The following is a 25,569-nucleotide window of genomic DNA, read 5'->3' on the forward strand; positions in this document are numbered from 1 at the left end:
ATTTCACGTGGAATGCACAGTGTCACGGTGTCGCGCGTAGCCGAACTTTCAATCCGCTTTCGTAGTCGCGGATCGACTTTGAAAGTGTTACCAGCTCGGTATTGCGCGTCCAACGTCACGCTACATCGCTCGTAAAAGGGAGAAAGTTAGGGGGCACCGTTTGAAACTTTTCCACGAGTTCGGTTCATCATTACCGGAAAAGAAACGGTGGAACTTCGCCGTTTCGACGACGCTCGGAACCGTCGAGTTTCTCGCTCGACTCGAATAAAGCTAGCCGACTCGACCCTCCTTCCTTCCTTCCGTATCTACCACCGCCCTCCGCTCGCGATTCCGCTACGAAAAAGTTCATTTAAACCGCTCGAAAAACCGACCTGGTACTTTCAGTTTCTCTGAAATTTCATTCGTCTCCATGCCAGTAAGATTTACGAGCGAATCTGAACGGCAACTTATTTACGAAGCCGTTTCTGCCTTTTGAATATTTCAATCTTTAACTTCCTCCTTTACGATTTCTTTTCTGGTGTTTGCGTAAGTAAAATAGATTATCATTGTTATCGTTACAGTATATAATTAAGTGATAATACTAGAATTACCAAACCAGTCAAAATGATTGATTTCAAGTTTCTTATTTTAATTTATTATTTATGTTTGCAAAATTTTGGAAAATGTGCGCTAACCACTTATGAACTCATCAAGTTGAAAATTTTATAATTATAATTATTCAAATCATAATTGTTTTAATTACCATTTGGCACTAGGATTAATATAATATTAATAATACTCAGAATTTTGTGTAATTTCCTTCAATTACTGGTATTTGACATATTAACACTAGAATTACCAAACTAGTCTAAATATCTGGTTTCAACTATTTTATATTAATTTATAAATTTTATCGAGGTAGTTTTGTTGAAATTCTAGTAATAATAAAAGAAATGTCAAGGCTATCGTCTCATAGATCTTGAACCCGAATGTATCAGCTATAAATCTTAGCAGGACACGACCCTGTCACTGACCTTTCTCCCACGTGATGCTCGCGATCGGGAAACCAGCGACCGGACATTTGATGACGGTGGTTTCGCCGGCCACCGCGGCGTAGTTGCCCATGGGTCGTACATGGGGCAAACCGTAAATGTTGAGACGAGCCGAATGGTGAACCTTCGCCATTCGATTCGATGCCGTGCACCGATACTCACCGCCGTCCTCCACGTGAACCACGCTTATGTTCACGTGCGATATCACGTCACCGTGTACAGTCACATATTGGCCGATCATAAACCTACGAGCAACAAAGATTTTCCGTTACGCAATTTTGCGCCCCTCTCACTTTTCGCGTACAAATCAATATAGTTATCACAAACTTTTTATTCATTAAATCGTCGTTCAATTTGTAAACTACTTGAACCGAGATGATTCGAGAAAAGTTATAACCAATTTACCGCGAACGATAAAGTTATTATTTAAGAGGTATCTGACTTTACAATTTCGAATGGAATTGCTCGAGTAATTTGCAGAGGTTGGAATATCTACGGCATGGAATGCAGCAATGTTTCTGTAACTTACAGTGTAAATATTTCAACAGCATGGGAACATTGAAATTACTGTTACCACTATATTCTGATTGAACAATATACAAATAATACCCACGATTTGATACATCCCTGTGGAAAAGTGTAAAACAAGTTTCTTCTATGTTGAATGATATAATAGAGCAATCAAGAGTGATAACAAAAAAGTTATAAAACACGGATGAATTATTAATAGCGTGTACACAGTCTCGTCGAATCTACCATTCTAAATCGAGCGACTCTAAAAAGTTTAGACTGAGCTCGGTTGATTGGTAATTTTCCCCTCAATTGGTTCAGAGAATCGAAGCCCGCAGGGAGGTATCAGTTCCCACGGGGGCTGCGTTATAACGGGCTAGCCGGTCTGATTTTCCGTCGATCGTAATACCAGCGGTTTAATAACCGAAAATAATTGTGTACACACTATCCATCGATTTTTGACCGTAAAAACTTTCTCCTTCCCGTTGTCGATGAGCTTTGAATTCTGAACGCGTTACTTACCCCCTTGAAAACGAAACGGATTAAAGCTATCACTTCGAAGAGTGAATTTTCCTTACTTTTAGAGATAAAGGAAGAAAAAGGGTGCGCGGTACCTGTCGTTCTGCGGAAGAGGAAATCCGTCCAAGGTCCAGGAGAAGTGAGGCGTCGGATTTCCTGTGGCTATGCACTTCAACGACACCGAAGGGCCAGGCTGGATGGTCTGCTCGATGAATTTGTACACAAGCTGCGGCGCCGCGTCTGAAGAGCATACCATTAAGCTTAAATACTTCTCGATCATCGTGAAAACCGTGGGCGGAAACGGTTTTTATAATTATGCAAATGGTGGCGGGGTAATGGTGGCCAGAGTGGTGATGGGAAAAGGAAAGGATTTTTTTTTTTAGGCACTTTTATTTTACAGACAATTGATCTTGAAGACAGAGCAGTTATAATGTTTCAGAAGTATGCATCGTTAAAGAATGAAACGTTAGATATCAGAAATTTTTATGTGTTTCGTTTTTCCCACTACTTTGCGATCGAACGGAATTTCAGTTCGAATTTGAAGCAGACCCTTCCGGCGAAACTAACACGATCGTATTGGTCTCGGGATTAAATGATGTTTCTAGCAACATTACACTGGACCGGCGTGTTTCAATTGCAGCGGGTAAAATCGATCTCGCTTGAATTCGGTCAGAATCTCCATCGAGATTTCGAAATAATTCAATGGCGCGTGGATACGCAGTATAAGCAGGTAAACGCATGCAGATCGTTTGCAGGGATTTGCATTCGAGAATAGTGTTCTCTGTTTTCACCAATCGAATACTTTTTTCTCGTCCAATACACGGTATCGTTTGAAGCTAAACGAATTCGGGATAAACTTGTATATGTTTAAAATGAAATTTCTTTATATGCAAATAACAGGTTTTGAATTCTCTTCTGTCGGTATGGATGAGAATTTTGCAAGCCGTCATGGTGATAAGGGCAAGTCTAATCAAAATTGTGGATAGGTGGAAGGTTGAATGGGAGAAGGTAACCAATGGCAGGTAAATTCGCAACGTTGGACGAGTTAGCTTGCGGGCGAATTTCGAAATGGTACACCTGCTTCAGTCGGGTGTGCGGTACGCACACAAGGAACGGCCCGGACGTTCCGTGGAAATGATCCTGGCTCGCCGCAAGGCGGGGTATTATGCACGCAACATTTACATGACAAGGCCTGTACGCGGGCAGAACTATCGATCTGCGGTTTGACGCCTGAACTCGAGTGCCGCCTAGTGAATTAACCCCAAATTATAGAGCCGACAATAACCGAGGCACAGAGCTGCGCGGCTGTTTGCTCACGGCGTAAATCAGGATGCCACGTATTGCCGGATGCCACGCCCCGTTTTGCCGATCTCCTATTATTTTACGCTACCAGTACACCCCCTTTTTATGGGTCAGTTATCGAAAACTTTCTAATGTCCGTTGACATCTTCTTGAGAATCACAAGTCGAGCATTGACGTTCAATTTGTAAGACGATCATGCACCACACGTGTTAGATTTATTATTTGTTGCTTGTAAATCATTGTAAAAGATGATAAATATTAGGATTTATCATGTAGATGTGGAGGTGTCTTGATTAGAACGGTGAACTTCACATGTTTTACAGTACAGTGGATAGATATTTTCAGTAGTATAGGTCAATCATATAGTCGACACCGTGTGCTATTATGAGACACTCATTCTTTTTGGTTAATTATTGTTAAAGATAGTCAATTTTGGGATTTATAACTCACGTCATTAGGATTTTGATCAGCACAATGAGTTCGATACCCTTTACAGTAAAGTAGATAGATATTTTCAGTAGTACAGATCGACCATATAGTCGACACTGCACGTTATTATAAGACACTCATTTTTTCTAGTTAATCATTGTGAAAGATAGTTAATTTTAGAATTTATAATTCACGTTATTAGGATCTTGATGAAGATAGTGAGCTTGAAACGGTTTATAGTGCAGTGGTCAGACTTTTCAGTAGTACGAGTCAGCCATATAATCGTTTCCATGCGCTACCACGAAACACCCATACCTTTTTTATTGATCATAGTAAAAGATAGTACATTTTTAGATATTTTAACCAGAATAACAAGTTTAGGGTGTTTTATACTTTAATGCACAGACATTTGCAGTAGTATAAGTCAGTCATATATCCATCATCGTTCTTCATTCAGAGATCGTAAAATGAATTTGTTCACTGTCGGGTGTATAAATTGTTACCATTATAACCGAGGTCATTGGCCTCATGAAATCGAAAAATATTCAAGCAGACTTCGAGCAAATAATTGAATAGAGGGACCTTTTAACAGCGTTTCGCTTCTTTTATTTTCAAATAATTAGTTACGATCAAACACCGCGTACTCGTTAATACGAAACAGAGCGTATCAGGCGCAGTGCAAGCGACGCGATTTGCGAGCCGGTAATTCGACAGGAAGGCATTATTTACCGTGACGTGATTGCCGGTCGTGTAAACGCGTTAAAGCGGTATAAATAAAATGGAAGTTTGCCAGTATCGCGAAACTGACTGGAAATTTCTCGTTTCACGAGAATGTCGATACAATAACGTCGCGTGAAATCTCGGCATGATTTTTCTTCCTGGTCAGTTTCTTTTGAAAACGAATCGTCATCGACTCTCCAATCCCCGGTATATTAACTTCACGCACGAAACCGTGAATGAAAAAAAAAGAAGAGCAAGTGAAATAAACGCGATGCATTTGACAAAATATTTCGCAATTTCCACGAGTATCCCACGGAATCATTTGGCACGAGCCCAAAACCGACAGCTTCTCCCACTCTAATTCTTTTTCCCCGCCATATGTGCGTTTCCATAAACCGTTCTGCTTTCGTCGACCGAATAAATTGAAAAAAAAAAGCGGGGAAAAAAGCACGGCGGATGAGAACATTCTACGTTACGAGCATACATCTGTTTCCCCCTTTTCAATGTTGGCTCGCCATCGTTACAAAAGTTCGCCGCTTTGATTCCTTCCCTTTGTTGCGCGAGAGGATTAGTCCGCTTCCAATTATTTCGAATTGCACAAAGCGACAAGCATCGAACGAGAGATTTCGACTTTTTCAAATCTACTCGTCCGGCCGAACGCATGAATTATTTAAAAGAACAATTGTTCGAACGAGAAGAGGCTACGTCTTCGCGAACAAAAGAGGACAAAGAGCCTCCTCCCCGTGACTTATCGACGGTTGGAAAGTGAAAGTTATTAATCACGGAGAAATGGTTTTTTTCCCCAATTACCATCGACCACCAGCCGTGTGAAATTCCAAGTTTTTTAGACGTTTAAAAATTTCCACAGCACAACGCCCCGACTGAGAAATACAGTCGAACCGGAAGATAAACGGACGTCTGCCTTTTTTCACCCGTTTCCTCGTTCGACGACACATCGGTCAATACTCTCGTGCACTGCATCGACGTCTGCCAAATAAAATGGAACCTTTTGTCTTCATTACAAACGTTGCAAATAATTATCGGACGAAGCGTAGAATCGGATGTGTCTGGTCCGTTTTCAGAACGATTCAAGTCAACCGCTGTCTGTCGCGATATTATTTCTGTTTAACCCGCCACAAATAGCATCGAGAATTTTAATGGAGCCAGGTCAAGTAGAATACATTGGACTAAATATATGTTAGTACATTTAACGATGTTCTTAAGGGTAGTCGATTGAATCCTTGACGATTGAACGCGTTCTTATTACTACAGCTTTGGAACGTGTTCCAGCTGTAATTGTGGTAGAATTGTATACAACGTACGTATTCAAGATAAAGTACAATTAATTCTTAAGAGTCTCTGTCGTTGAAAAGAAAAAAAATGATTCTTGAATGTTCAGTTAAATTCAGAAACATGTACTGTATAATACACCTTCAAGAATTATATTCAGTTGCGTCTTAACATCGTGATCCACTCTTCTTTTTCTCCCTTTTTCCTAGATGCTTTCGAGAATTGTTTTCACGTTCGTAAAAGGGAGCCAACCAGTGAAATAACGTTTCGTGGAAGGGGGACAGTAAACGAAGACGTCAGTGTTTGGGACATTCGCAGCCGGGTGAGAAATGTCGTTCGATGCTTTTCAAGAAGCAGCCTGTATACACGTGACACTAAGATGAAAACGGACGTGGAGTATGTAGGTGCACTTAAGACGGTCGACTGACAGGCTCGTTTAAGGTAATGGATTATGTCATGTGGAAGCAGCATCGCTGTTCCACGGTTTTAAACAACGTTGAGGAAATATTCCGCGAGAGGAAGTAGTTGGCCGTTCGTCCTGGCCGGCAACTTCTTCTTCGTTCGCTTGTTTTTACGCGGGAATTTCAAGTTGCAGCAACACTTTTAGCCTTCTCTCATCGCGCAGCTAGCGACGCGTTTCTTTCACTTGGCGAGCGCATCCTCCGTCCCCGCTTTCCACCCTTCTGACTAAGACAAATGGTATGTATTTATTTCACGGCACGGCAGCCAGTGGATTTCTCCTTTCTCCATTATGCATCGCCCTCGTTAAGCACTCTCCTCTTCCCTTTTTCTATTTCCACGCTACTTCTCAGCTTTTTCTTTCTCTTTCCATTCGTCACTCTTCTCCTTGTTCCTTGCTCCTTCGTCATCCTCCTCTCCGTCTTCGTTCTACATCCTCTTCTGCTACTCGTCGAACTTTTTTGTCATCCCGTGGCTCGTATTGCACGCGAGACGACGACGCGAGCTAGACCGCGACGAGACGCGACGCGGAGAGGATCGAGAGAACCGACGAAGTAATGAAAGAATTCGGTTCCACGTATTGAACGAGAGATTTGCAGGGGATGGAAGAAGATAAGGCAGGAGACAGGGGAAGGAGATAAGTCGGAGGAGTGCAGCCAGATGCGACGAAGCGTGGAATCGTGTTGCCAGACTCGGTATAAATTCCAGGTGAAATTCCAGGCGAAACTAAAGGGACGAGGATTTTATATTTCACCCGATATCTTCGATCGCTGGAGCATCGTTCGACGTTCCTGCCCGTTCGATAGGAGGAACTTCCAGCGAGAGGAGGAACCTTGAATTAACGAACCTCCTCGCGACGATCGTCCAGCTTTTCTACTCGTTAATTAAAAAATATTTAACTCATCCGTCGGATAAAACTTGATTGTAATATGTATTTTTATCGCACTTGACGGACTTACTTGGCAAACGACCGATAAAAAGTGTGCCGGGTCGTTCAAAGTTTCGCAATAGAGAGCCAGGGGCCGGGTATCCCTTCGGTTAACAGCTGCCCGATAATAGCTTTAATTTCAACCTTATTATTTTCCAACGTAACTTTTATCAAACTTCCAGAAACTCGTACGACCGGAGTTTACGAGCGCTTAGACACTCTAATCCATCTTCTCGAGTCGCGAGTTACATTTTAAGCGCGTTCTCGTGTCGTGCCTTACTCGCTCGGAAAGTTAACAAGGTACCATTAAGCGTCGCGCTTGGGATATGTTTTTATTGGTCATAAATTTTTAATTATTCGAAAGTTCATTTCGCACCGAGCAACTTTCGGGTTGTTTTTCTTAGCTCGACCGCGTATTGCCGGTCGGAGAGGCGAATGAAAATTTAAGAATTAAAATCACTCACCCCCGAGACGTAACTCGGCGGTCGCTTGAACCATCTCGTAGTCGTTCTTCGCAAAACACTGATACATCCCCTTGTCGTCCCTCGCGACCGAGGCCACTCGCAGCGTCGAGCCGTCGGTTCCTGCGATCTTGCTTCGACCGGAGGTGCCTTCTCTCACAGGAAGTCCGTCCTTGGTCCACGAGATCATCGGTGCCGGTTGGCCGGTGACGGAGCATTGAAATTCAGCGTCCTTCCCCAAGTCGACGGTGACCTGTAACAGTTATCGATTCGTACAGGTTTAACCGGTGCACGTTCGTCGCTAAACGTCGCTTTTAATCTTCCGACTGTCCGCGGATCTTAATATTGTTTCTCAGAGAAAAGTTGGCTGAACGACGCCGAGAGAATCTCATTTTCCTGCAACAGATGTTGCATGCAGTTTTCGAACACGATTAAAAAAGGACAAGAGCTTGTTGTTTCTCTTGCTAGCTAATTTCCACGGTAACTAAGAAGAGCATTAACGAACTATCAAGTACAGCTTTCACGGGCAGAGATGGTGAATAGCGAGAGAATCTATTTAAAGGATTGCACGATGTTCCTACCAGCATGCAAGCGAATCGTGTATCGTAACAATATAATACAAGAATCCTGTTACGTGGTTTACATCGTCTTAACGCTCGTATGCAAATGAAGCCGGATAACGATGAAATTGAGCTTTGTTCTTGTTGTGTGATATAAAAAATTGACGAGCTAATATTATCCGAAATTCCCTCTTTGTTTCGGAAACTTTGGCGGAGCATCGATAACGTAAGGTATCCTTTGATCTTCACGGGATATTCTAGCGGAATTATGAAAGACCACGGGCACTTGAATCGATAGAAATTACTCTGAGCTCGTGGACAGGAGCTTTTGGTAGAAAACCTTGCTTTCGGGTGGCTAATTGATATAATAACTATTCATTGAGGAATGCAAGTAGAAAAGGCTTAACAAGGATACGGATTGCACGGGTCCAAGCTCGGGTATATCGGTAAATCGAACGTCCCGTTAGCTATTTCATCGTCTACCTGGAAAGCTTAATTGCTTCCGGGTCGCGCGGTCATCTCCCTTTGATCAGTTCGCCGGCTCGTCTGATTTATCATTAACGAGAATCGTTCTCGGTAAACGGGTTGCGGCAAACAGTTTAACGGCGTACCGTACTGCAGAAGCTAATGCGAAGAGCGGTAATAAATTGCATCGAAATACGAAATATTGCGTTCGATCCACTCCCCGTATAAAGCTGATTTACAATATTAATACTTTAACGTACGTCCGACAGAAATTATTAAATGAATCTAATGAACATCCTCGAATTGATCAAAAATGAATCGAGGACACGGTAGACGCTGAGAGCAGCAAGTAGAAGAAATTAGCGTTGGTCAGACACATCAGACGCATAAGCGAACACGTTAGTAGAGGAACGCCAGTAAATAGAGTTGACCTACTGGCATTTCCATATGTATATTGAACCGCTTAACCGATCGACCTAACAGCCCTTTGATCTCTCCCGGAATCCGCCTTATGTATTATTGAAGAGGCCGCGACGACGACGACGCCGATTCCGCGTCCTGATTACCGACGATACATCGATAGATACGTATGGACACACACGGTGGTGGGTACACTTTGGCCCGTGTATCGCGATCAGCCCTCCGGTCATGAATTTCGAAAGCGTTCCGAGCGTCAAAGGATCGGGAGAGATTCCCTGGGCATATCGGTCGTGATCGGGGAAAAAAGGAGGACACGCTTCTCTTTTCTGGGCTTCACGGCTGGAAGGAGCGCAATAAACGAGGTCGAGGATATTTATATTCAAGTTCCAGACTGGGAAGACGATTCACCGCGTTGCAAGGCGCGAACTCGACCGACGGAAAAATTCGTCGACGAGGGATGGCGTGTTGAATCGAATGGCTTCTCAGCCATTAAATATTGTCGAGAAGGGGATGAAGAAAGATTGCCACGTTGCTCTCACCCCGTCGGCTTTTGTTCAACCGTCCAAAGGAAACTTTCTTTCAAATCCGTAGCCCGTTTTAAATATCCTTTGATACGATATTCAACCAGAGAAACGAAGGAATGGGAAATAAGACGCGCAAGGATGACGCCTTTAAGTGCGATCCAAGGAGGTGACGCGCGAATTAGTGAAAAAAAAAAAAAAAATGAATAAGCCAAAGGAACCGAAGCGATCCTCTTCCCTTCTTTTGTCTTCATCTTCTTCTGTCATCCTCCAGCGTTATTATGACATCCGACGACGCATTTATGTTACCGATACGAGATGCCGAGCGTATTTCCTCCTCTCGAAACGAGCCGTAGACGAATCCACGGGAGGAATAAAGCGAATTACGACATGGATGTCTAGAAAAATGAGGCATAAATAATCATAAATTCAGCGCGTCTCGCTGCACCAGCGATATGCCGCGTTTTCGATGCTCGAACCAGCTAGAAGCAATACTGGTTGTTTGAAAACGGAGTTATACGAGTCTCTAATGGGATAACGATGTCACCGGTGATTATATTATAGCTTCGACGTTATCCTTTAAAAGCATTTGTACCTCTGCGATGCTTTCAATAAGCTTATTGATTCGCGATGAAGCAAATTCTTTTATCAATGATTTGTTACCGTGTTCGAAAAATATTGGCTACCTTTCTCCGCGCTAATATCCGGATGAACCTTGGAAACTGGAACGAAGATCGATCGGAACATTAATTTCAACGTTCGAACAATGAGCGTTTAAATTCTTCCGTGTATAATATTGCCTTCTGGAATGGCGATTTTTGAACATTTTTTTATTAACCCGTTAATATTATTATTCGATTCTCAAACACATATTTCGGCCAGATACGTAAGCTATCCCGAAAATTGCTGATTCAACAATTTATTAGATAGAGGATCGAGTTAAACAGTTGTGCGTAATGGTAGAAAGTACGAACGCTTTTAATAAAGCCTGGACCAAGTCGAACGCGTTAATGGTAGGGTCTGGGTTAGAATGGCGGCCAATATATGAGATAGAATCCGTCCGCAATAATCGTTTCTTTGCTGATGACTGCAAAAGTTATGCGAAAAGCTTCCGGTGAATGAATGCTATTTCATTGGTTCCATTCTGGTGCCCTTCTCTCCGTCGCCAGACCATTTTCCAACGCTTAAGTCTTTTCTTTTATATATTCAGTCACCATTCTCACCGTAAGATAGAATAGCTGCTACTACCTTCTCGCATTTCCCATCAAACCGTCACGTTTTACCCTGTATTTTCCGCTCTCGGTCGAGATCTAGCTGTTTCAACGTAATGATGATGGAACGTTTGAAACAATGCCACGTCTCTGTAATCGAGCGTCAAGCAGTACGCGACAAGTTTGAAAATTTTCATGAAAATCGGATTACATACGGTTTCCTGCTCCTCTGACGTTTCGTTTCGAACATTATTAATTATTCCGTATTGCACGGCCAATAGACGCGCCTGTTAATACGCTTTCGACGACCCCAGGGGCCAAACTCGCACGTTCGATTCGTTGTTTTGACAAAACACGCGATTTACCGGGTTGAAATAGCATTGACCTTTGCTAGATTCATATTTCAGCGATCTATTCGAAGGTTCGCTAGAAGAATCGTTACGGGTCGATCGATCATACTTCCGGTCCCAGCTCGTTCTCGACAACAATACCAGCTCGTCGTACTAGGGAACATCGCGTACACAATTAACGGAGCTTGTTAAAAGATCAAAGAAGTTACGAAGAACTCGCAGCCCCGTCGAGGCCGTAGCTACCAGCCAGGCTACTAATTAACGGAAGTTAATACTAATTAATAGGAGCGTCTCATTCGCGGCAAGAAACGCGTGCTTGTTACTCGTCGGGCATGATATTTACGCGAGGGTAGCTGACTTCTGGTTGGGACGTTTTCAAGATTTATTCGGCGACTTGCAGAAACACGAGTTGGCCTGCCGTTATCCTCGCTCTATCGTGTTTACCCTAACCCGATCCTCAATTAGCCGCATCGGCGAGAATCAGTCGACGACAACGACGATGTCGTTTCATTCTCTCGCAAAGTCGCGACGCGAATTTATTCGCGAAACGCTCGCCGCTTGTGTAGACACGACTCTCGAGGAGCTGGTGTTCACCGAACGGAAACGAGGATATCTCGTCGACTTAACAAAGTCACCGTGCAACGAACCGTTAACGCTGAACACGCTGAGCCCAGCCAGTTTGCAGATCTCTCGGAAATAGAATCGACGCTCATTGAGAGAAGTTTCAGAAGCTTTTCCCTCTTTCTCCCTCCCTCTCTGTGAAGGGTAGCAGATACGGGTGAAGGAGCAGCGAGAAGAAAAAAGGAAAAAAAATATAACCATGAAAGAGAGAGGAGCCCTCAAGTTGTTTACAAAATAGAATAAAGGAACGGTAACCTGTTGAGGTATCAGCCGGATGAAGAAAGAGTAGCTACTTATCATCGAGAAGCTCGGCCCTTTTTCCAGAACGTCTCAGACCGGGTCGCGTCGTTATAGAATTTATTTCCGGACGATGGATTCGTCCCTGGAGGTTGCGGAAACTCGAAGCACCGAAGTCTGCGGCAGGTGGGTCGAGAAAAAGGTGTCGCGTCGCGATCAGCCACGTAATCGAGAGCAAGCAGACGGGGCGTCGAGATTTCTCGAACGATTGAGATTACCGGCAACGAGACAGGAAGCCCGGCGTCGTTGAAATTCAATTCAACCGAAGCAACTTGCTAACCTGTTGAGGAACGGCCGAGCGCGTAGAATTTTTCAAGGAGTTCCAACAACGCGATACAAAGTTGGCGCATCGATTAACGCGAGACCAGAGCCAAGAATCTTTCGCGATCGCATCCCGCTGTATCGACGATTTAACTTCCAGCAAAGACGGATCAAAGTTGTCGCCTGAGAAGATAAAAAGGAATCGATTCGATGGCGTTATCCAATCGAGAGGAAACGGATACCTGTTGAAACTACATACAACTGGGGATCAAGTTTTACGCGAGCTCTGCGTCGAGAAAGACTTTCAATGGTTTTTCTAACTCTCATACATTATTAAAATATGCTATAAGTTCAGATATAGTACTTTTGGCGTAAACTATGTAAGATGTTTGGCCTACCAGAAAGTTCTATTCCTCGATATTTGTTTCTTAACCTTTTACGCTATAATATCGAGTCACACTTGTGACGCAAATGAAACGTGTCAAATTTGGCTGGTACTTTCAGTATGGTTGACTTTTAAGTTTAATTCTAATTATAAGTTACCCAGTCAAATTTAGAATGCCGAGGTAATATATATAAAATGCCTGGCGTTTCTGGGCAAAGTATGAAATATCCGTATTATTTTAATATTATATAAAATTTTCTTAGGTATTATATGTAATACCTAGGTATTATATAGACCGACTGATGCAACTATCGAAAATATTATGGAAGAAAGGGTTAAAAAAGAACTTTATAAGATTCGTCCTCTTAAAAAGAAAATGAAATATCGTGTCATAAGAGGGAAAGGTGCTTGATGCGGGCGTAAAGATGAAACGAAACTACCGGAAACTAACCTGTTGAGGTACTAGGTGGATGGAGAGGCTGCTTATAATGGAGACCTCCAATTCGACCATCTCGGAACCGGCGGTATTGTTCGCGTGACAGACGTATCGTCCGGCGTCCTCCGGTCTGGCTGATTGTAACACCAGCACGCCAGCTCTCGCGTAAATCCTTTCTGAATTGAAGATCATCGTCGTGCCGGTCACGGACTCACGAAACCATAGATACATCGGCGGTGGTATACCCTGGGAAATGCACGACAGAACGATCGTCTCACCGGTGCGGATCGGTGCTGGGCTCACTCTTTCGTTGAACCTCGGTGCAACTTGGCTGTGAGGATCTGGAAATAATGGAATAATTTATATACAGTTACGTCCATAGTTCATTTTATAAAACTACCACCATTGTATATTAGTAAGTACAAATAAAGTTCAGTCGAGAAATTGAGAATAGCTGGACATTTTCGGTTGAAGAATTTTTGAAGAATGCTACCAAGTTACAATGGATCTTAAGAACTCTGAAAACGTGACCCTGTTTTCAAATCTTGTAATAACATAATTTAACGACTTCTCGAGATACTTTTCGACAGCGGTAATTCAGCGAAACAGGATAATTATTTTTCGGATAGTTCGAACGTTTCGAATAGCATGCTGCTGTTAAATTTCTGCTGTACAAGTTTCGTGCAATATTGAATTACCATTCGCAAACGAAAGGAGCATATTCCTTCAAGCGGATATTCCCGTAAGCGGATCTTCGTTACGAATGTTTGGAGACCGTTCCATCAAGAACGGAATCGGCAACGTTCGTCAAACTTCCGCGTTGAATTCAAGCGATGCAGCAAAAATTAGGCGAACAATCGAAACGCGCTCAGCGTGTCAACGAACAAAACGTTTCGTTTTAAAGCTCTGACCGAAAACTCGATGGATCCATTCTGTGCCGGTTAATCGGTCGAACGGTTGGTTTCTCCTCGATGAACAGGTAAAATGGAAAAAGCTTGCCGTGGAAACATGGAAATTGATATGTTATTTCAATGTTCGCACGATCAATCTTTACACGTTCTTCGCCAATTCGTCAGGTCGAAGGTAAAAGGGGAAATTCTCTGGTTACGTTTCGAAGCAGCTTAAGTGTTACCAATGAATCTTAACGACAAAAACGATCACGAGGGAATGGATTCTTTCTTTCGTCAATTTTTCTCCCAACCAGTCTACCAGCCCCATAGATACCGTTGAAATACGTTTCGAATCTCTGATTCGTCCCCGGGAATGAAAATCTCCACGGACTAGCGAAGGAAAGGGACAAAGAAGAAGCTATCAATTTTTCACGGTCGCATAAAATCTCCTTTTGTTCCTGTTACGTATTACCCGAGTTTAGTACGGTCGGGCAAATTTACATTTCTTCTCTTTCCATTCTCATTTAGTATATAACTTCCACATTACTTTCGCGCTTTAATTACACGTCACGAACAATCGTGCGGCTTACCTACGATCCTCGTGATTAATTCGAAGCGACGACGGCTGTATTTATCTTGTAGAACGTAAAACCATCGCGCAAAATGTTTTCATAACTTCGCCCGTTCATAAATGTCCTATAGAATCCGAATGCATTTAAATGTCGGAATTTAAGTGGCGGAACAATTGACTTTTTTCCCCGTCGATCGACACGGCTGCTCTGTAATTGTTAATTCACTCGACGATAAATGTTAACTGCGATCCGTAAACGTTCCCCTTGATCGTCTGCGATCGATCAGAGTATATACATTTAATAACTCGAAATACTCGTACCAACGTGGTTGGCTATTTGTCTTCGCATGTACTCCACGTAGAAGAGAGTGTCGCGATGTTTCGTTCGATCAAACAGCGCTCGATAGAACCAGCTATCCAATTTACCAGAATCTTGCTCGGCTAATGGAGGCCAAAAATAATGGACACCGCACTCGTGTTTTAGTTACAATTGAACATCGATCGAACTGGTCAATTTTCATCTGCATCGAAAATTTTACTATTCGTTATAGTTATTAATAATTACGAATTTCTTAGTTCGTCATTACAATTTTATGAAGTCTATAATTTTAGGTCAAAACTGATCCGAATTAAACAACGAATAGACGGACGGTGTTTGCCGGACGGTCGGACTCCTCCACGTCCGAGCTTTTTTACGGCTGCACTACTTTATAATGGCGCGCTTGCTTTGTCTGGTCGGCGTTATTATTGTAATTTAAGCTGATGGCGTATTGATCGTTGCTCGCCTCTATCTCGCTTCTTCTCTCTCTCTCTCTCTCTCTCTCTCCGCTTCTCTAGCTACCTCTCAAATTGTCCCTCTTTCTCTCTCAACCACGTTATTTCTCTCGCTCGTGCTAGTGTGCAATTCCAGTTGCCATATTCCAGCAACGCCCCGCCACCACACCCTTGTTCATACCGCCGCTCGTTGCACCGGCTCCTGCATATGTACAGCTCGAAACTTTTTATGCCATTTACATCCGACTTACGCCTCAACGTCAGTGTCGCTCCCGTCGATGTCGACCGGCGTTGATAAAAAAAAAAAAAAAGTTAGCTCGATCGATGCTCCGATTGAAAAATAAAACAAGAGAAACAAGGGATTCGTTCGTCGATCGCTATAACGACGAGTAATTCGCGGATGGAGAGATTTTTGACTCGGCCGATCGGATTTGCATTCATAAATAAAGTCTACACCGAAGGTGAACGAACTTACAAATGTACTAATTGGACTGGACTGCCGCGATCTGTATTAGACACGAGCAAAGCGTAACTTCACAGAAGAATGAACCGATTTGAAATTTGGAAAAAAAATGCTTTCCAAGCGGAATGCTCTTACCGAGAGGAGAGAGCATCGTTCGCAGTAGTTAAAAAGTTAAACAAGGGGGGAAGTTTAATTAATAGCCGCAGCGGCAAGTGATTTCCAAGCACACAGAGTCGACGACTAGCAACGCAGGAAGGGCACTCGTCCGATAGGCGCGGGCACGATATTTAAACGGAACAGAAAGCGAACAGACAGTGGTGCTCGAACGAACATCTTGATATCCTTTGAAGCATCGTTCATTGACTAGGTAATCCGGAGGCTGCGGCGATCCTCGAGCCAGGCCACGTGAAACGCTTGCCGCGGCGCGGCGACGCGACGGTGGGACGAGGTGCGGAAAAGTACGGGACTGAAGGGAGCGGAAACCACGGTGGAACGATGTCCAATTAAACCTTTCGAGCCGTCGACTCCAATTAAGACTCTATTAAATATACACCGTCCGCGTGTATCGCCGGTTAAAGCGAATTTCAAATGGCCCCGGTCTTTTTCATGTATTTACCTGGAACAAGCAACTTCACCCTGATAAACTTACCACTAATTAGCCCGTACAATGTGTCCCTTGTCGAGCGTTGCCAGCCGAGCTTTTCGCGTTCGCCTTTTGCCGCCGTTGGAATTCTTGCACGAGTCTCGTTACCACCATCCGTGTTACCACCACCCTTTTCCACACCCCCGCCTAATAGTTCCTTAAACGCTCGTAACACGGCTTTCTGGCTCGGCGCGGCCGTCGAAAAGGAAAGTGAAGGGCAGAAAAGAAGAAAAAAGGGAGGGAACGGTTCAAGTTGAAGTGGATTTTACGTACCTCCTTAACTATCGCGGAAACGAGTGTTAAAGTAAGGAAAAGGGTGGACACGTATGGAAATCGACCGCGTCTCACGATCGAGTCTCGAAACTTGCGAATGTGATTTCGACTCGAAAGGGGGGCATTCGTCGAGTTGTTCCCCGACTAAGACAGAGGGAGAATGAGAGATATGCAAGGATATTTAGTGGATCGTTCAGGCTTTATTAATTAGTTAGCAAGACGAGCTTCTGCATTAATTGTAGCTATATTACCGGCAACCGTATCACGTCGTTGACTAATTACGTCATCGAAGCTGCAGCATCTCGAACCGATGGAGCACATAGGTAATTTAATGCCAGCCGTTGATTGCGCTTCAGAATTCAGGTCACAACGCGCGACACCGGAGCGCAATTTGCGCGCAGAGAACGTACCTACGTTCGTACACGTATTTCCACGCGTATCGTCCAACCGCAATTCTGGATAATTATAATTCCTTGATTTATAGGAATAGACGGTCGGCCAGCGAACACTGCCGTAACGAGGATTTTCCTTTCAGCTTGATCAGATCCTCTGGCTTAAACAGAGCTGTGAAACGTGTTCATTTTCGGAAAGTCAACACCGTTACCTAGTTACGTCAATGATACTGAAAATCTGGCTCATTTTATCAAGATCAGAATTACCGGATATCGAGCAAGGTGGCGGGATACGCTGGGAAACACTCGAACAAGGCTGTAACTCAACGAGAATATTAGATTAGAAGGCTGCCGTTGGAAATGAAGATTTATCGTGGCGAGGATGCTCGAAGGAAACCGCTGGCGAAAGCTCGCCTTTGGGAGCGTTGCAAGCTCAACGTCGGAACTAACGTGTTCCGGATAGAAAATGATGTTTCCCGGCTATGTTACGGGAGATGTATGCGATCAAATCTTTTAATCCTCTGTGAAGCATTCCAAGGGATTTCTTCGCGTAAAACTAAAACGCGATATTTAAACTGTTCCTGTGAAACGTTCTATAGAAATATTTAAACTTGTTTGTACCTTCAACGTTGTTGCACATTAGCTTTCATGCATTACTGCCAGGGATTAATTAATTCGTTCATTCAGAGTGTTTTCCGCTTTCAAGAATAATGATGTATTTAAATGTATCCCCTTTGCCTGTTCAATTGCATTTGCATTTAGAAAATAATACTTAACTCGGAGTAATGTTAGATCGTTCTAAATACGTTTATCCTCGAAACACGTTTTTCATAATATCGTAATTAAATTTCATTGCTAACCATGTATTTCAATATGCACTTCTCACAATACTTTTATTTATTCAGTCTTTTTCCACTGCGCAAATAATATTTGATATTCAAGTAATACAATGCCCAACAAATATAACTAAACCGTACCTCGATTATATTAAAATTTCAACGCTATACGTTTAACTTTCACAGATAACCGTTCATTTGAATACATTTCCCTCTCGTTCCTCTGTGCACACAGTCGCCTCGCATTCAGAAAATAATATTTGATATTCAAGTAATATAATCCCCAATAAATGTAATTGTAGAGTTGCCTGATTGTAATAACTTCAAACGTTACGCTTTTCGAGAAATAACCTATTCAATTCTTCCCGTATTCAGCTCGCTTCCGAAACGAGCTTGCACTTTCGTCGCACATTTTGCTGCGTAATCCTAGAAAGGGTCATTTACGTAGGCCAGTAACAATTCCGAGGGAATCTTGCTTTTTCGTCAAACACGTGTCCACACTCCTACGAAAGCTGCTTAAAATTTAATCCACGATTTATTGCTCGCGAAAAAATCACAGATTAAGCTGCTCTGTTTTCAAAGTTTCACGCGATTTCCAACGAACGACGCAACAACGTTTTGATCCTCTCGTAGGTAGTTTCTCTCTCTCTGTATTTGCACTCGCGAAATTTTCTTCCGTTCAAAGCTTTCCAACGAACAGTTACGTGTACGCGGAGCGTCAACGAACAAAAATATCCTCTTCTTCCTTCGAGTTTCCACAGCGAGCAGTTTCCCTTTTTCTGCGAACGAGCGTGATGCGTCCGCGTGGCTTGCGCGTTTGTTACCCCGCGACACAGGGTATTTACCCGCACCCTTCCACCCTCTTTATACACCGCGTATCCGTATCTTTCGTTACATAAACGCGGCTCGGGGGGCAAAAACTCACGTGCGAATAAACATACCGGTGGCAAAAAGCAGCTGAAACGACGGCGCGCGGATTCAGGGCGTGGGCTACGGAATAGAGCGCGTACCAACGGGGTGTTCTGTTGTTAAATTAACGGCTTCGTTCTACAGCTGTAGGATTAACGCGTCATATTCCGGGGACGAAGGGGGTTTGGTCGAAGCGTGAAACCCAAGAAGATTGATACGCGACCCGTAACCCGGTGTAAAATTCAAAACTCGCCGAGACAAATAACAGCCACGGTGAATAATGCATTCTAGCGCAAATATTTTAACGCGAAACAAGAAAAATAAGTGGTCGCGACGTCGTTCGTCTTCGTCAATGTACGCACCCTTTCGTCTCCTTTCCGTTTCTTATCCAACCCCTAAGCGAAAGGCTGACGTTTCGCAGATTCCTATTTCCTTCTTCTCTCGAATCTGGTAAATGTTGCGTGATCCTTCTTCAACTTCCACCCGCCAGATGTTCCAGGGAGTACCATTTCCAGCTAACCATTCAACTATCATAACAATCGGTCGAATTCGAGGTGATAGCGAAGGAGGAAACGGAAGAAACCACGAAAAGGGGATCTCGGTCGTGCAATTCGACTTTAGGAGCGGAATTCGAAGAACACCGAGGGCTATTACTTGTCTAGTTCCTTACAAATCATCGTATTCGTTGGTTCCTTGTTCTCGTCGAGACGGTACTGTATGGATGTACGTACGTATATACGTGCAATGATGATGCAGTACGTAGGTAGAGGTATATAGGGAATGGAAAAGAGAGATACAAGTAGGTTGAGCTCGATAAGATTGCGGGGTAGCGAGCGAAGGGATTGGAGCCGTGATGGCTGCATTGTTTCTTGCCGACGTTGCTCCGCAGACTGGCTGCATCCTGGCTCCGTGGATTGTACTTTGCGTTTTCGTCGACTCTCCAATAGGACGATATCTACCCTCCTCCATCTCCGTCCGCTTCTTCTTCTTCTTCTTCAACCCCGGCTGAGAGTATTCCTCTTTATCTTTCCGCCCCTTTCGCTCGACCATCTTCGTCATTGACCGACAAAAAAGCCAACGGAGTATCATAAAAGCGTGCCGCGAAGCAGCCGCTCGCCTTATTCCACGGATTTACCGAAAGTTCAACATTTTTCTCGAGCTGCCAGGCGAGAGTCTTTAAAGTACTTAGAAGTAATACCGTGAACGTGCGGCACAGCTAACTCGTCCACCATTTCTCTTGTTCTTTCTTTTCTTTTTTTTTTTCGTGCTTCTTTACACCGTCTCGAATAATCGCGATAAATCTGCATTTACGATTTCCAAGCAGCGGGTTTATCATCGCGATAACAGCACCGTGCTCTCCTCGTTTTCCTGGGTCCACCTCTCTCGGCGCCGTGAAATTTCGCGGATACCACGGAGCACAGGTTTTCGTAGGGAAGCTTTCAAACTCTCTTGCATCTAATTTCATGAGTTATGCATACACAATATGGTTTGTAAGTAGTTGAACATTTGGTTAGGTTGAAATGTAACAGCGGCTGAATGCTATTAAACTGTGCAACGTAGCAGATTGCGGATCAACTTATTCATTAAGGAACTTATTAGAAGTTTAAATTGAAACATTTCATTCTTCGTCGGTTGCTATTCTAAATCTTACGCGAACTCCCGTTCACGAATCGTTACGAGGAAGATCGGTTAAAGATTGACCGTTGAAAAGAGGAAGTTTAACTAATATATCACGGTAATCTTTACGCTCCACTTCCGTTTTCTCCACACCCCTTCTGTTTGCTCTCCCCTTGTTTCGTGGAGTCAGCGCTCCAGTCACGCTGAATGATTTCCCGCGACGAAGCAGTTCGTCGCCAGCTTTTACGACTTTCGCGGCAACAATCGCCGTTGGAAAATCGTAAATAAAGCGACACGTTGAGAAACTTTTTGACGGGGTGGTTCTTTGCACGCCGGATAACCACGGTGTGAGTTAGACTTTGGATTTCGGCCGAGACACGAAAGAACGGTCGCGAAACAGCCGGAGGTGGCCAGTAGCTATGCAGAAGCTTAGCTGGTGCAAAAACCACGGCGTCGACGAGATCCGGCCAATAAAGGAGATGTTCAACTATCCAAGAAACCGTTCGACCGCGATACCGACTGGTCGCTCGATTGAATCGAGAGTCGGCGCGGAAAGAAGCATCCTCGTTGGCTCTCGGAACTGAAACTTTCTTTCCTACCGCGAACTTCCCGCGGAATCGAATGAAACGTATCGCTCCGGCCGTGATATCAATTGATCGTGAACGATGCAGAAGGAAACTCTCGGATGTACCGATAAAACTTGCGAGATTCGCCAGTTCACGATGCGGCGAGAATCAACTTGCTGCTCGGAGACAACATTCGCCGTTGATTGCATTTTCGAACTGAGTGGCGCTGATTCGTGGCTGCGAATATAATTAAAAGTTCCGCGCCAGAACGGTGGAAAAGTTTCGCTGGCTTTTCCATGCTCATCGATTTCCGTTCTGTTTTCACGCTAAGTATTCTGTCGATTCACCGTTCGACCAACTTGACACGAAAATTTCTCCCATTATCTATACGAAGGGAAATATTGAGCTGTATCAATATTTGGAGAAATCTGATCATATTTCTTCGAGTCGAAAAGGGAACAAGTAGAATTTATTGTTTCTTAGCGAATGAAGTTTCTTCGGCAACTGCCCCGTTGACAGAAACAAAGCTAAACGTTAAAAGTCGGGTGTAACTCGAAACGATGTACAGATTAAACTTCCGTGGAAAAAAGTTGCCAGAGGAAAGGCGTTCTCGAATTTCGACGTCGTTCGAGTGGACATCGAGAAGGGAAACTGGTGAAACGTTTCGGGAGTCGATTGAAGCGCATCGCGTCGAGGCGAGGGTGGGTCCATTAGGAGCATGGTAGAGCGACCGCGTATCTGGCTTAAGGAATTCGAGTTTTTAAACGGTTCGCGGTTCATCCGGCTCCGCTGTTTAATGGACAGCCGGCTTAAAAGGCGGTGCTTCCCTAAAATGGTACGATGGCGAAGTGATGTAGCCGCCTCGTGTCAGCGGCGAGGAGGGCAAGTAACGGGTGAGAGGTTGCGAAAAATGCTAGAACGGGTAATGGCGGTGACTATGATAAAAAGAGGGACGGACAGCTACCGCGGGGACGAGACACTGATGCGAACGGACGCGTTCAGGAACTTGCGTTTCCTCTTTGCAACCCTGTTTGCCGAGATCGATTAATTCCCTGCCGTCTTAAGGCTCGCTGGGATTCGAAGTGTAATTTAGCTAGACGTTTGCGTAATCTTGCATCTATCCGGTGCTAGTGGTTGCAAGAATCTTATCGAATAAACTTCAACTCTTTTAATGAAAGATCGCTTCGAATTCTTTTATTTCAGAAATTCTGAAGAATACTCGTCCGCACGAAGTAACAATCATTTTAACTCTTTCGTTACGGGGGATCATTATAACGGGCAAGAGACTACAATAGGTTCGTTCTTCTGTATAGCGTTCTTTTTAGGGCGTTCTTGTCCAAGTCTCCCTTAACGAAAGGATTAAACGTTCCTCGAAGGAAACGACGCAGTCCGACAATATCGGAGTAACTTCATATTAGTGTCGATTTTGAAATTCTCTATCGTTTTGCTGCTTCTTCGAAACGAGCAGTCCGAAATTCTTCCTTAGGCTGCACTTTCCTCGACAACGACTCCTGATTTCGCCGTTTGAGACGGCGCCGTGCACAACTAACGAACAATATGTTCATCTCGCATTCGATTCCGTGTCTTCTCAGTTCCAACCGGTGCAGCATCTCGGCTTACACTTTGATCATTAGCCATCTATTGTTCCAGCCGCTCATCCACATTCGACCCATTTTATGTCTTATGAATCAGCAGCTCTCAAACGCCGGTTGAAGCACGTCGATGAACTATCGTGTTCGCGGTCGGATCGTTAACAGAGGTTGTTTACGATCGTTTTGATAATGACGTTTTCAACGAGCATTAACCATTTAGCGTGCACGGCTGGTACGTTATAAAATGTTAAAGGCGGCTTGGGCCAGCGTTTTGGGCCACATGGCCCTTGAACCGGCGTACCAGGCAGGAAACAAAAGTTTCGTAGGAAAAGCCCATTTCCCCTCTTGGAGGAAACTTTCTCCCCGTTGGCTTTTCCCTCACGCACCCCTAAGGACAAAACGAGTTTGCTCGACTTCCGGTGACAGAAGCTGCCCCAGCATAATGGCGATTAAAGCTGCCGGTCGCGGGCCGTACGTGAGCGGCCGTTCGTTCGGGGCATTTCTCGGGGATAACCGAGAAAACGTTTCGCGCATCTACTTAAACACGAGCGTTTATATAACGATCTCACGCATACCTTTTGCATAGTAAATCATAATGCATTGTTGCGCGTTTCCCGTGTGGCAGCCAATAGGACGCTAGCTAGCTTGCTCGCACGCACGCCGGGCTCGACCGGTCGCGTTGCTTTCTTCATGAATAAATCATGAACGTCCGAAATGCTAATGGCCGAAACGTTCGCGGTGCACGAATCTACCGGTGTTTCTGCGCTAGTCGAAGTGCTTCGAGTCGTAAACAAAATATACCGACAGCGCTGAAAATACGAGCTGATTTCGAATGGTCGGCAGCTTTTACACGCGTTCATCGCGCATTGCTGCCGGCAAATAGGATATAACCTAATTACGAGCATTCTCTCGATGTACGTTACACGCGTTTCCTCGAGCGTGTCCTACTCGCTGGTTTATGCGAAACGGAAGCCGGCATTGTTGATGTGAATTTGATGCGTTTCCGGTAAATCTCAGTGTTCTCTCATGGTATCCGGATTTACTCGAAGAAATGTAAATACTTTAACTTCGGCATTATACATCAACTACAGGAAAATGGAGCATTTTACCTATTAATTCCAATAACATGGCAGGGTAATATAGTCGGGGAAAATAAAATATTAGCCCGCATATTACTATCATTTATCTTGGTGGAACATTCAAACCGTCCCCGAGTCAGATGCGATCCGTCACGTTTCCCACAGCTCGCTTCGAGCTAACTCGACTTTCTCCCTTGCTACCTGGAGCAACGCTAAATTTCTCCATGCATTTGCCGGCATTAAATATTCACTCGAAGGAAAGTTTGACAGTTCGCGAACGAACGGTCCGTAGGTGGGTATTGCTCGCAACTTACCGGTGACCACCAGCCTGGCGTACGACGAACTTTCCACGGTGTCACCAGTGACACGGTGCACGGTCCGGCATCGATAACTGGACTGGGCATCGGACGAAGTGACCGAAAACACCAGCAGCTCTCCAGTGGGTAGCATATGATGTCTGTCATCTGAAAGCAGATCCAGATATAATTAAATCCGCGATGAAAACGATACAAATACTTAATTTCTCTCCTTTTCTCTTTATCTCCTTTTTCTTTTTTTTTTTTTCAATAAAAGTTTCAAGCCAATCGTTGCTCGTGGCGGTCGAGCTTCCATTAATATGCAAATTTCTTTAATGGAAAATTCTCCTCGCGACGGTGCACGTGTCGTAAATTGAGGAACAATAAAAGGAAAATGAGCTGCGAGGAAAATGATTCGAAAACTAGGCCCGACGATTTTAATGGGGGCCACCGTCGCCATTAAACGGCCGTGTAAAATGAAAATTCGAGCGGTGCAGCATCGTGCCCCGGCACGTCGCTTACGTTTCACCGAAATAGCGGAACCCGATGCGCCCGAGGGCAACTAGAATGCGCGCTGCAACCAGTTAATTTCATACAGTCGCGCGCGGATCGATGCTCGTAAAAAAATCTCGCGAGTTAGCTGTGCATCAATCCTGTAACCCGACCTCGACGCGGCTACATACCTCCCGTGAGAGGGGAAATATAGCTTGCGAAAGCTCATTTTACCTTCATGCGATATAATCTGTTTTTCTTTTTCGAACAGAATCAGGATGACAGAAATATAAAGATAGGTAGAAAAATTGTTGAAGTGATATAGGTCAAGGATATAGAAACAGTCAACAGCGAATGTTATAAATTAAATTCCATGGAAAATGAAAATAGCACGAATTTATCAAACAATTTATTACTTGGGAACGTTTAAAAGGTATGACTGAATTCTGCAAGTAAATGTAATATGTTCGAAGAGAATCTTTCGTTCCAGGAATTCAACACGACGTTTCAGCTAACGAGAGCTTCGATCTTCTGATTTCTCGAGGCAATTATATTCAATGGAAGTATCAGTGCAGAGGCCAACGACACCTCGGCTCGAAGCCGTACACACGATCTAATCATAGTAGTCTATATTCGATGGAACTGTCGCATAACGATTCGAGGAACCAATAGACGCGATACAAATTGGTTTGCAAAGCGTCGGGTATAAAGGAAACATCAGAGGTGGTATTCAACGAGTAAAATGAAACGACGTGAAACCAGAGGCCGAGTTACGGGCCGCGCCTTCTAATGTAAATTACGCGAAATCGTTGCACGAGTGATGCCATCCGGGACAAAGGGACGCTTTAGCCACTATTTTTCCTGCTTTTTTCTCCCGCTGACACGAAATATATTACGTAAATTCCCCTCTTCCGCCAGCATTTTCCAGGCCGTCCATGTGTGGGTGTGGGTCTGTGTACCGTGCGTGACGCGGTAGAAAATGCATCGCGCGAAAATGTTT

General features: G+C 44.1%; 1 protein-coding gene across 11 annotated transcripts in view; it reads right to left on the reverse strand.

Moving 5' to 3' along the window:
- LOC117600066 (cell adhesion molecule Dscam1) overlaps positions 1–25,569 on the reverse strand; it is a 150,657-nt gene that overhangs the window by 19,724 nt on the left and 105,364 nt on the right. For all 11 annotated transcript variants that reach the window (XM_034315023.2, XM_034315024.2, XM_034315022.2 and 8 more), the window contains 5 exons: positions 24,096–24,245; positions 13,192–13,517; positions 7,653–7,902; positions 2,156–2,300; positions 1,014–1,276 (listed from right to left, as the gene is read on the reverse strand). In XM_034315023.2, the coding sequence (XP_034170914.1) occupies positions 1,014–1,276; positions 2,156–2,300; positions 7,653–7,902; positions 13,192–13,517; positions 24,096–24,245 (1,134 nt within the window). The remainder of the gene's footprint in view (positions 1–1,013; positions 1,277–2,155; positions 2,301–7,652; positions 7,903–13,191; positions 13,518–24,095; positions 24,246–25,569) is intronic.

This window comes from Osmia lignaria, chromosome 15 (assembly GCF_051020975.1).
Source record: "Osmia lignaria lignaria isolate PbOS001 chromosome 15, iyOsmLign1, whole genome shotgun sequence".
NCBI classification, from domain to species: domain Eukaryota; kingdom Metazoa; phylum Arthropoda; class Insecta; order Hymenoptera; family Megachilidae; genus Osmia; species Osmia lignaria.